Genomic DNA, 12648 nt, shown 5'->3' on the forward strand with positions numbered 1-12648 from the left:
TTCTGCCACCTGCCTAATTTCATGGCCGTGGATGTAGTAGTTTCTGGCTACTTATGCTGATAGACATTTCTTTTCTAACTCGTATGAACTAAAAAAAAAAGTCATAAGTAAGTGTGCATTTTACTGATGACAATATTTATCGAAATGTGAAACTTATTTTTTTGAAGAACATTGAATATTAAATGCTTTTATCTCAAAGTAAGGTTTAGCATATTCATGGTTTTGGTATCGATATGAAATGATCATGTTGAAACGTGAAACACTTGTTTGGATGCCGATGTGCTGATATGAACCTAGAACTTTTTTGGATCACAGCACACTGTTTTGATGACAACAATTGCAACAACCACAATCAGTTTCCTATTTTCAGCATTATGTCTGACTGTTAACCGAACACCTTCATGATATTCTCACTCGAACAGCCTGAGGAGGAGATATACCATGACACCTTCTAACATCTCAATAAGGATGGTATTAATTTCCAAATGAATGTTAATTTTGAAATCATTGTTGATCTGTGGACGAAATGCAAAACACGTTGCTTTTCAGGTGCACTTTAGGAAGCAATCTGAAACTGTTTAAAGTGTTGTGATGAATACATTAAAAGGAAGTATTCAATTATGTGCTCACTTTGTGGATGGTGTTGGTGGCTGCTGAAATTGAAGGAACATGCACTAATAATAATAGAAAAAAAGTTTCACAGATAAGGGTTTTGTTGTGATTTATTAATTTGCTACATGTCTTTCATTCCCCAAAACATTAATATTCTGGTTAGATGGTAATAAGAACGTAGATATAAATTTATTATCTACTTATCCACACATTTTTATCATATACTTCATGGTGTAAGAGGTGACCCAGTTGATTGATTGATTGATTGATTTACTTTATTTTACTATCTTCTTGTGCTACTTTTGGCTAATTTGCGAAGATGGGAATGAAAATTGATGAATAGACACTCACAAACATCTATGCCCAGGCCAGGATTCAAACACGGGACTTCTGACATCGTAGTGCGATGTGCTAACAATCCACCATGTGACCCATTTGAAAGGCACCCAAATGACAACTTCTCTTTCATATAGTACACCCTAGATTGTATTTTGACGACTACCAAGGCTCTGGTATATGTTGGTGATTGTTCTTTCATCAATTCATCTTTCACAATTAGTGATAAGTGACGGAATAGCAAAGTAAAATAAAGCAAATCAGCCATTCGTCATGTACTTCTTATCTTTTTAACCAGAACATTTTAACCCACGTTAATTACATATGATTTTACCTGCAAAATACCTCCACTGCTTTGCAATGAAGACTAATGTCTATTTCTCAAAATGTCAAGTGACCGCAAAACACGCCGCTATATGGTAATGATAGAAAATCGACTATATAACTATGGACAGCTCTAATGCCATGTACAGCGTGTGCTGCTTATACGTATAATAAAAGAAAAATCACAACTTTTTTATTTACCAATATTTTTTGTCCAAACTTTGTACAAACATGTAACAACTCAGAATTTTTTTTTTACAAATCAAGCAAACTAGCGCACTTCCACATGTGAACCGTTAGTGGCATGGCAAATGTCAAACCAGTTGTCAGCCTCAAGCCACACGTTTTGAAGCATGTGCGGGGTAATGTTGCTTACTGCAACCACAATTCTTTCACGCAAGTCTTGCAAATCTCTAACTGGTGTACAGTAAACTTTGTCCTTAACACACCCCCACAACAAAATATCACACACAGTGAGCTCTGGTGACCGTGGGGGACATTCAATAAAATCCGAACCTCTTCCTATCAATTTCCATTGAAATGCTCGTCCAGGAAGTCTCTAACGAGATTTGAGAAATGAACCGATTTCGCGTAACTGTTTTTCCCATTTCTTTATTGAAATGTATGATGAAACAACTTCTTTACCACCCAAACCATAACGTGCACGAAATCGTCTCTGCACAAGTGTCACAGACTTCACTTCAGACAACATTAAAACACAAAACACCTTTTCTTGTGGCGACCACATGAAGAATAGCTACTGAGAAATTGACAGTGATCAGAATGCTACATTTTAAAAGTAGCTTCGCTACAGCTACAGCTACTCTTCCAAAATGTAACTTCCATACAGCTACAACTACATTTACTAAAAAGTAGCTCGCTACGCTACTCCTGTTCGCTACTCGCTACTTCGCTACTTTTTGCGCTACTTCTGCATAAAAAAATGAAAACAACCATATGGGTATTAAAAAAATCCCCTACTACTGGTAAATAGATTCTGTTATTTGTTATCATGATTCCAGTCATAATTTTGATAGCAGTGTTACTTCAGTTACTTATTTTTACTATAGTTTTTGAGAATACCATACCTATGCAAGTGGCATATCAATTCAAATTTGATATATGAATATTGCAATTAGGGTGTGACCCAAATTAATTATTACAACTATACACAAATAAAATTTGGTAGGATTACGTATTTATGTTCACATCAACATATTTTTCTTGAGAATAAATATTTAATTTTTTATAGACTGATATGAAGTCAGCATTTTGAATGAAAAGTACCTGTAGCCCTTTGACTACAAAAGGGGCCCCAGGTTCGATACCCAGCGGAGGCACATAGTTGTTAGGATCCAGTCTCGATGAGCTTATCTATGCATAAAATGGACTCAAAACAAAAAACTAGGAAAGACGCGAAGTTGGGAGGATGAGATCCTCCTGCTCCTCCATTCCCCACACTGCTCATCATTCATCATTCTTTCTCGTTCTCGCAATTAGCCGAAAGTGGCAGAAAGCGACTATATATAAGAGAATAATTAAATAAACCATTCATCCTCATTGTCATGATTGAGAGAAGCGGAAGAATAGAACAGGAGGTAAACAGAAGAGGACAAATGGGTTGTGGACTATATAAAAGCATTCGAAGATTAATATGGAACAGGGATGTACCTATGAAATGCAAGAAGGTAATATATAACACATAATATGTGCCAATAATTACGTATGGAGCAGAGACTTGGACAATGACATAGAGAGACAAAGAAAAGATGCATTCAGTGGAGATTACATTTTTAAGGAGTCTTTTGAGGAAGACTAGAAGGGATAGAATGAGAAATGAGGAGATTTGACAGACAGTGGGTGTAGTGAAGCTTCAGGACAGAATAGATCAGGCACAGATGAGATGGTTCGGACACATGAAGAGGATGGATGCAGAAAGACTACCAGTAAGAGCTTACAATGTACAAGGAGTGGGAATAAGGCCAAGGGGAGACCAAGATGTCAGTGGAAAGAGCAGATAGTGGAGAGTGTTAGGAGAAGAGGACATGATTAGAACACCTTGGAAAGAGAGGAGTCGTGAAAGACCAGGAAAAAATGGAGAGGCTTGACTTCTATGCTGACCCAGCCAGAGGCAGGAAACAGCGAAGGACGATGATGATGATGTCATGATTAGCAAAAGTTACAGAAAAGTGACGCAAAACTAGGAAAAATACATAAATTTGAAAACTATGTATATTATCTAAAGAAAATTGTCGTTTATGCAGGAAAGTCAATAACTCGTACATACGTTTTGCAATATGATAAAATTATTGAGGAAACTTTCGTGTAAACCTGAGTGTTCTAAACGTATTGTAATTTTAAAATTTGTGAACCAATACTATCGCGAAAATAATTGTAATTCCAGAAACTCTATCATTCATGTAACAATAATTTCTTGCTGGTGAGATCTTATATACTGACGATGATCAATGCTGTTAACGTACTGAGCTATTTATTGCAGGCACTATTCCCTTGTCAGTGCAGTGGAAATTCCATCGCTCGTTTTTGCACTGCAAGGTGTGTCTTACACAGCAATTAATGACATTTTGGTATCTCTTACAACATGAATATCCACAGGATTTGTTCCGGGGGTGACACAAACGAGGCACTTTTTTCCAGTGGTGCAGCAAACGAGGCATGTTTCTCCCCAAAATAACGATGCAGCTAAAAAAACGAAGGTGTTAGCAGGAATACATTAATATATGTCATATCATTATATGGATATCTGAATTATTCAGATACTAATTAAATAAATTACGCAGATATCTATAATCTACAATCCAGATAATCTGTATCTCCATGTAATAGACTGTATCTATGAACCTCCTGCAAAATTAAGGATTACTGTCGATTTTTTCTGACGCTGTTGCCACATTCAAAATTCACCTCAAAATGCTGAGAAAAAATGTAGCTGTAGCGAAATTTTTGCTACAACTACAGGAATTTTGTAGCTTCGCTACCGCTACAACTACAATTTTCAAAATGTAGCATCGCTACAGCTACCGCTACAAATTTTGTAGCTAGCTACAGTAGCGACGCTACAAGTAGCTCGCTACTTCTGACCACTGGAAATTGATAATATTAGTTTTCAAGACATTCTGGCTACAGCGCATGCTACCACTGAATGTGTTGTTAAAAAAAAAAAATTCTGAGTCATTCTTTAAATTGAAACAACAATCACACCATTCTGACAGTTTGTTAAGAAGTTATGAATTTTTCTTTTATTATTTATTATACGTATAAGTGGGACACGCTGTATATGCTGTGATTGAGAGGAGTCACGTATATTATAGACACACCTCATATTTCAATTCTGTAATTGACAATTCCTGGAAAATTACATAAAGTAAAGGTAAAAAAAAAGGTAAAGTGCTCCCCTGTGCTTAGCACCATGCCATGAAGGCGTATAGGGGTTGTGGGGGTAACGCCCCACACTTTCTTGATCCGGTCATGAGTGGGGGTGATGTGATCAGCATCACGCCCCTGACCACCTTTTTTCCCCAGGGTTTCCCCCAAGTACCCATGTCATTCGACGCATAAAGTGCATTCTTATATAACTTATTTCTTCTTTTTGTTTAGCTAATGATGGAATAAGATTGAGTTATAACTAGTGATCAAAATGCTACATTTAAAAAGTAGCTTCACTACAGCTACCACTACTCATCCAAAAATGTAGCTTTGCTACAGCTACAGCTACATTTACCAAATAGTAGCTCGCTATGCTACTCATGTTTGCTACTTTTGCGCTACTTCTGCATAAAAAAAAACTTGAATCAACCACATGGATATTCAAAAGAAGCCCCTAGTATGATAGTTGTACTTACTGGAAAATAGATCATATTTATTACCATAATTCCCGTAATTCGTTAGATGTTTGCTCTAACGTTGCAGATAGCTGGGGGATGCTGCTTTGGTATAGCTAAATGAGCAACGGGTGCATTGATGCTTTACGTAAGATTTGTTTTGGGAATGCTTCCCTGAAGACAATGTGGAAATTTTATCCCCTTGTAATCAAAGTGCCACAGGTTTGATACTTGGCAGGGGCACTAGTGATTCGGATCCAGTCTCAATTAGCATATCTGTGCATAAAATGGACTAGGAACGACACCTAGTTGGGGCGATAGATTCTCCTGCTCCTCCTTTCGCTACCACTACAAATTTTGTAGTTAGCTACAGTAGCGCACTACTTCTGAACACTGGTTATAACCGTTACTTTTTCCTGTAGATCCACTATAATAATAGTAATAATAATAATTTTTCATCCAAATTAAAAGCAGAGTTTTAAAAAATAAAATATTACTTTAATCTGAAGTTTGAAATAATGAACCAAAAATTTAGAACTCTAAGCCTTTGTATCTGATTATTTAATTTTAAAACAGACAAGAAAGAAATAATAACATTCTTTCTGTTACAGCTGCAGGACCAGAGAATATGTTATGAATCCCAAAGCATAATAATGACAGAATTTAATGTCTGCCCAGTGTGCAAGAAGAAATTCGGAAACCAAAGGTAAGGTTATTTGTAAGAAAAAGAAAGGCCATTAATATTAATAAGTACTTTGTTTCTTCAATGGCTGAATATGAGATTGCATATTAAAAATTTTCAGCCATTGAAGAAACAAAAACTTATTATATTCATGTGGCTACATAAACTATTCACAAGCATTTAAAGGTGAAGGTAATAGTTTTGAATTTATATCAGGACACATTTTCTTATTTTTTCCATTTCCTTGTCTTTCTTTCAATTATTTGGCCTGTCATTGTTCCCATAATTGTTAACCTAACAGCAATGTGATGTTTCAAAAAAAATTCTTATATCTGAAAAGGTATCTTCATGTACTACATTGTAATATAATAAACATGTGTCTTGATATAAATTCAAATTACATATCCAAGGTGCTGAATGTCTACATTGGTACTGAACATACATTTTTGATACTAAAATCATCTGTCTCAAGAGGCAATTGTACCAAAAGAACAACTCTCTCCCTGGCGGTCATATGTTACTGTTCCATAAACCAAACTATGCTTGAGTGTTTCAAATGTGATAAAAAAATGCGATGATGAACTTTAGAGAACAAGTATGTTTCGTTAATCATAGCCTTTGTTAATTGTTGAATTTCATGGCATGAGAAATCTATACAGCAGTGACAAAACAGAGGGAAGAAGGTAAAGTTTCCATGCTCATTGCACCATTCTATGCGGGATGTGAAAGTAGGTTCCCACATATTCATTATCTACTATTTTTGGAAATGATGTGATCAGCACCATGCTCTAGCCACTTTCAACTGCCATGTATTAGTGACTGTGTTAACTCCAGAGCTGGTTTATGCAGGGTCAAGTTCAGAAAAGTCCCAAACTTAGATCACCCATCTGGGTCTCTCATATGATAATCAGACACCCTACAAACTGAACCACCAAGGAATCTGGTATCAAAATAAAAAACTTTTTACAAGATTCGGGTAGTTTTTCAGAGAAGGGTATTTCTTGAAATTCACATAAGTACATATATTTTTGCACATGTAAATTTTTTTTCTAACGTAATTTCCAATAAATTAATGATCTTTTTGTTTTCTTTGTAGTGCTTTTGCCCGCTACCCAAATGGAGATATTGTACATTATTCATGTCAAGACAGGAGATCCTAGCTTTGTGTAATTTGGCTAGCTGTTAATTACACTCTACAGTGCTTATTTTTAAAATAAATGTACACAGTATTTTTCCTTCTGAAAATAATGTGAAAAGAAGAGTTGTAAATTTACATTGTTTATTGTAATGCCAAGGTTGTTTACACTTTTATATGCATAGCATGTGTGCGTGTGTGTGTGTGAGGGAATTTAATGTATATTTACTTGTATATATTGTGTCCGTGTGCAGCTTGTGAGATTGATCATGTACAGTACTCATCTGTTAATACTTGCATTGCTCATTTGTGAATCAACATGTTAACAGGGAAATATATTATCTTTATTATCAGAAAATAAAATATGAATTAAATTATCAATATTTTGTGTTTTGATTTGGGGTATTTCTTTCATGCAACTTTCGTGCAAAAACCTCATAACTGTCAAGTGCTTCATGTTAGTAATAGATTACATGTACACACTTTTTCCTTGATAATATTAATGCTGGATCTGGTCTGGTGGTGCAGTAGTCAGTGCAATGCACTGCAAAGCCAGATATCCCACGTGTGAATCCTAGTTAACACATAAGCAATTTCATTATCTCGTCATTCATTAATATCCCAAGGGCTAGAAAAGTAACGCAAAATAGATAATCCTCTCCAACATTGTGATCCACTTAATTTTTGTTTTCTTCAGGGTACGTGATGTTCAAATGGTTAAATTGTTCATTCCAGCAAATTCTCTGCTGTCTGCATTGTTTAAATTACAAAAGTAACACATTACAATTATTATTTTTCTTCCGAAGGTAACATGATACCATTATTTTGCTTCCAAAAGTAATATATTGCTGTTACTGTGTTTCGAAATTGACATGTTACTGTTACTTTTTTGCCAAATGTAATGTGTTCCAAAAGTGACATGTTAACCATTAATTAGTTTCCAAATGTAATGTGTTGCTGTTACTTTGTTCCAAAAGTGACATGTTACCATTACTTTGCTTCCAAAAGTAATGTGTTGCTGTTACTTTGTTTCAAAATTGACATATTACCATTACTTTGTTGCAAAAAGTAATGTTACTGTTACTTTGTTTTAAAAGTGACATGTTACCATTACTTAGTTTCCAAAAATAATGTGTTGCTGTTACTTTGTTCCAAAAGTGACATGTTACCATTACTTTGCTTACAAAAGTAATGTTTCCTGTTACTTTGTTCCAAAAGTGACATGTTACCATTACTTTGCTTCCTAAAGTTATGTGTTGCTGTTACTTTGTTCCAAAAGTGACATGTTACCATTACTTACTATCCATGACAAAAATATTCAGCCCTCGGTTTAAGAGCTTGTAAAATTGTACTCCGTGGGAGGAAAAAAGTCAAATATACCTCATTGGAAAGCTTCAAATATCTTCTTTTTAATAAGCGTTATCTGAAAATTAATCTTAATTTTGTTTTGTTACTATAATAAAAAATCACTGAAAAGTGTAGTATTTTCTTCCAATTTTCACAAACAGGGAACTTAACACCATACAGTTCATAATTGACTGTACATATAATTTTGAGATCAAAAGTATTGTCAAATAATGAATGAAATATTTCTCATATTGAAAGTGGAGTCTTTTAGCTGTTAACTTCATATGAACATCTTCTCTTTCGATACCCGGTGGAGGTACATAGTGGTTTGGATCCCACTTTAAACTGTAAGTCCAGTCCAGATTAGCCTAACTGTGCATAAACTGGACTTAAAGAGAGATTTATATGAACATCATTTTCCCAGTATTATTTTATGTCTGACATTTAAACAGATATATTGAGTGCAAGCATGTTCGATGAGGACGATTTGAATGAAGTGAATGAGAGATCCAGTCTTGTCTGTATACAATAATAACGCACCTGGTCTAGACAGCGATTTCATAAGAAAGGGAATCGGAGCGAGGTGCATACTAGCGATAGCAACGCATATAAATTATATTTAAAAAATTGCGCATTTGAAGCCTTCACGCCAACTAATATTTTAAAATATATTTCGAGCAAAAACGCATGTAAATTGTGTTTATCTCGCAAAATTCACTTAATCATCATGTCGAGTAGTGGTGGTGGTTTCAGCATTTAACGTATTGCTATACATTCCAACTGAAATATTGCTTTTATATTTTTGTCTGTTTCACAGCTGTAACTGTTGTAATAAGCAAGGAGTTGTAGGTTCATTAAAAGATTTAATTTTTTTGATTTTGATTTGATTAATTTTACTTCGCTTCTTGTGCCACTTTTGGCTAATTTGCGAAGATGGGGATGAGTGATGATATGATGAAATTGATGAATATGCATCACAAATGTCCATGCCCAAGCCAGGATTCAAACCCAGGACCCCTGCCGTCACAGCACGATGTGCTAACCACTCCGCCACAGGGGCTGGTGGTTCATTAAGAGAGACAGAAGGACTAATAACTAGGGAACGGAATTTTAGGTAAATAAATGTTTTTTCTGCGATAAGATAGAGACCCTCTTTTTTGCCAAAATTCTGATCATAGCCTTATATGTCAACACAGCAAATTTTATTTTACATAAAAACACATATTTTCCACTTTTCCGTATGTAAATACATATTTGGCGAATTTTTATTTTATATACATAAAATCACTCATTGACTTCAGCTACCTCGATATCCTCGAAGTAAAAATGTTTATTCTCCGCACCTCTTTCATATCGAGTGTGTTAGGTTTGTTTTGTCTTTGAACAAGCTCGCTGGCAGACTTCTGGCGCCTCGTCTACGATCCTATTGGGGGAAAATATTACCCCCACTGGATCTAACCCTCAAGTGCTAATGTCTAAATGTACATAAATTTTTGGGAAAAACCAAGGTTTTCAAACTTTGTGCCAAATTGCACGTGTTTTGGAAGCTGAAAAGGAAGCTTTGGAAAAGTTCAGCATTAGTGGCATTTCGTGCTTCAAATATGCAAGAATTGTTTCTTGTGACGTGGAGCGATCTTTCTCACAATATAAGATGCTTTTTAGAGACAATCGTCACAGATTTACAATGGAGAGTTTGGAAAAACTATGGTGATCCACTGAAACTCTTCCAAAATATCTCGCTAAGAGGTAAACATTTAGAAACTGATTTCAGGTGTTTAAAATGCATGTAATATTTTTGTTTTTATTACCAAATGTTTTTTTTTTAATTTTTGTCACATATTTTTCTGTTTTTATCACATATTTTCAACATTATGACACATAAAAAAATAAATATTTCTGAGTTTTTTAGCACATAAAGTTCCGTTCCCTACTAATAACTAATAAATTTTCAATGAATATGGGTGAAAGGTAAAAGTATAAAATGCTGTTCATAATGGATTCTGTTGAACTGGATAATTAAAGTTGTGTATCTTCCTTCTCACCACATCTTCCAAAAACTCGCCCAATAAAATATTGGGTCGATGCAAATTTTTGTTGTTCCCTTTTCCCTTGCATACATTTTCCACTCTGCTGACGTAACCCCCATCACTCAATACTGTGCGTATGAACAAACATGTGAATTTGTGAGAGGGTGACTGCCTGAATAGAATGCACGTAAGAATTATTATGGCTATGTGGGAATTCAGGCAATAATTCATGGCAGGAACGTAAACACACAAGTAACAAAAGAAAATTTCGGCATCTCTACAATGCTTTCCTTTGCGCAACACATTGTTTCGGCTTATTTCCCATGTCAAAGCTGCTTGCACGCAGAGTTTAAAGGGCAAGCTATGACGCTTGGCAACAAAGCTAACTTGTTCTTAGCAACGATGTGAATTGCACGGGAACTGGTTGCTAAGAAAAACAATTCTCTCTGTTGTTTTCAATTCGTACAGTGTGAAAGAATTAACCTTTTGGTGCCCAAGCGTCTCGAACGAGATACCCAAAAGTAACCCTCGGGGTACCAAGCGTCTCGATCGAGACGCTGTGTCAAGGTCGTAGTTTTTACGTTATAACTTTTCTATTTTTGGCTAGAATTTCGATTTTATTTTTTTATATTGCTCCTAACACATGTATTTAACAGAAATGGTTTTTTGCATTTTTTTTTGTCTTCATGAAAATGAAGGGGGAAAGGCTGCATTTTGAAGCTTGAATCAGTGGCGTCCCGACCATTCCTTTTGGGGGTACAACTCAAGTTACATTGGTCATACGACAATGATGCAAATATTTTTCTGTTTCTTACATGCCAGCGATAATTTCTATGTGCATTTTGAACTTTTCATATCCTTTTTTTCGGGGGGCTGGGGGCGAAACCCCATTGTTTTAAAAAAAAAAAGTATTTTCAGGGGAATTCCCCCCTTTCCCCCTCCATATATACGCCGAATGTGCATAAATTATTATATGTCTTCGAAATTTGTGATTCATTCTTCGTACAACGGTATATCTTTCATATCTCTAGGGCATTTAGTTTCTGAGCTATAGTCATTTAAAGGTACCGCTGCATCTTGAAGCTTGAATCAGTGGCGTGCCGACTATTCCTTTTGGGGGTACAACTCAAGTTACATTGGTCATATGATAATAATGCAAATATTTTTGTGTTCCTTACATGTCAGCGATCATTTCCATGTGCATGTCGACACTGTCATGTACTTTTTTTTGGGAGGAGGATGGGGGAACCAAATTTTTTTTTCCGAAATTTTGGAATTTTGAGAGTTAGACCCCTCCCCCCCGCCACATATACGCCGAATTTGCAAAAAAATTCATATAGTCTGAATCTCTGGTTCATTCCGCGTACAACGGTATATCACTCATCTCTCTAGGGCAATTAGCTTCCGATCTACACTCATTTAATTGAAACTCTGCATTTTGCTCAAAATCGGCTCGGTACCCAGAGGCTTACTTGTGAAAAAGGCCTTGGGCGTCAAAAGGTTAAATATGGAAATTTAATTTTTATTCTACAGCCATCATTTTGATGTGCAGTTCATAACCATTGGACTGGCCATTTCCAAGATTGCAACATCATAATCGAACATTAATTGTGGTTGATCCACAGCTGATTGTACCATTATATTTGGCTGATATATTTCCACATAAACAAGCTTCAATCACAAAAAAAATCATATTTTTTATGACGCTTTTACATGAAGCTACACACAATTGAATTCGACTTATGTAAAAAATACACGAAAACTACACTTTTACAAACATTTTTCTCTGAATAGAAAACAAACAGTTAAAATCACTTTGTCTTGCTTTTGTCTAAAAGCAGACACTTGTAGCTTTGCAATGAGGTATATTTGACTTTTTTCTCCCATCGAGGGCTCAATATTTTTGTCACGGATAGTAGTTTCCAAAAGTAATGTGTTGCTGTTACTTTGTTTGAAAATTGACATGTTACCATTACTTTGTTCCAAAAGTGACATGTTACCATTACTTTGCTTCCTAAAGTAACATGTTACCATTACTTTGTGATGCATTCATGACATTTAACTGTTTACACATGTATCACGTCTGCTCTCTGCAGTGCTTGTTTTCCTAATGTAACTTTACATGGACAAGTTTAAAACAACGCAACAAAGCCTGTTTTGTCTTGGAAAATAAATTATTCGGTTCTTAGTCTATCAAAGTAACACAACTGTAACAAAGTGCCATTATAATTATTCATGGCAAATTAGAAATGCACCATTTGCTCTAGTACTGAAAAAGTAAGGTCACTAATGCAAATACCGAAACAATTATTCAGTACTCCTCAACCCTGTCTGCTGCAACAT

General features: G+C 35.4%; 1 protein-coding gene across 1 annotated transcript in view; it reads left to right on the plus strand.

Moving 5' to 3' along the window:
• The window catches only part of Vps39 (vacuolar protein sorting 39), a 106589-nt gene extending 99283 nt beyond the window's left edge, over positions 1-7306 (plus strand). Inside the window, exons 16-17 of the mRNA XM_083114148.1 lie at positions 5726-5820; positions 6893-7306. Coding sequence (XP_082970274.1) covers positions 5726-5820; positions 6893-6956 — 159 coding nt within the window. The 3' untranslated portion in view covers positions 6957-7306. The remainder of the gene's footprint in view (positions 1-5725; positions 5821-6892) is intronic.
• The last annotated feature ends 5342 nt before the right edge of the window (positions 7307-12648 follow it).

Source organism: Lepisma saccharinum, chromosome 28 (genome assembly GCF_977018435.1).
Source record: "Lepisma saccharinum chromosome 28, izLepSacc3.1, whole genome shotgun sequence".
NCBI classification, from domain to species: domain Eukaryota; kingdom Metazoa; phylum Arthropoda; class Insecta; order Zygentoma; family Lepismatidae; genus Lepisma; species Lepisma saccharinum.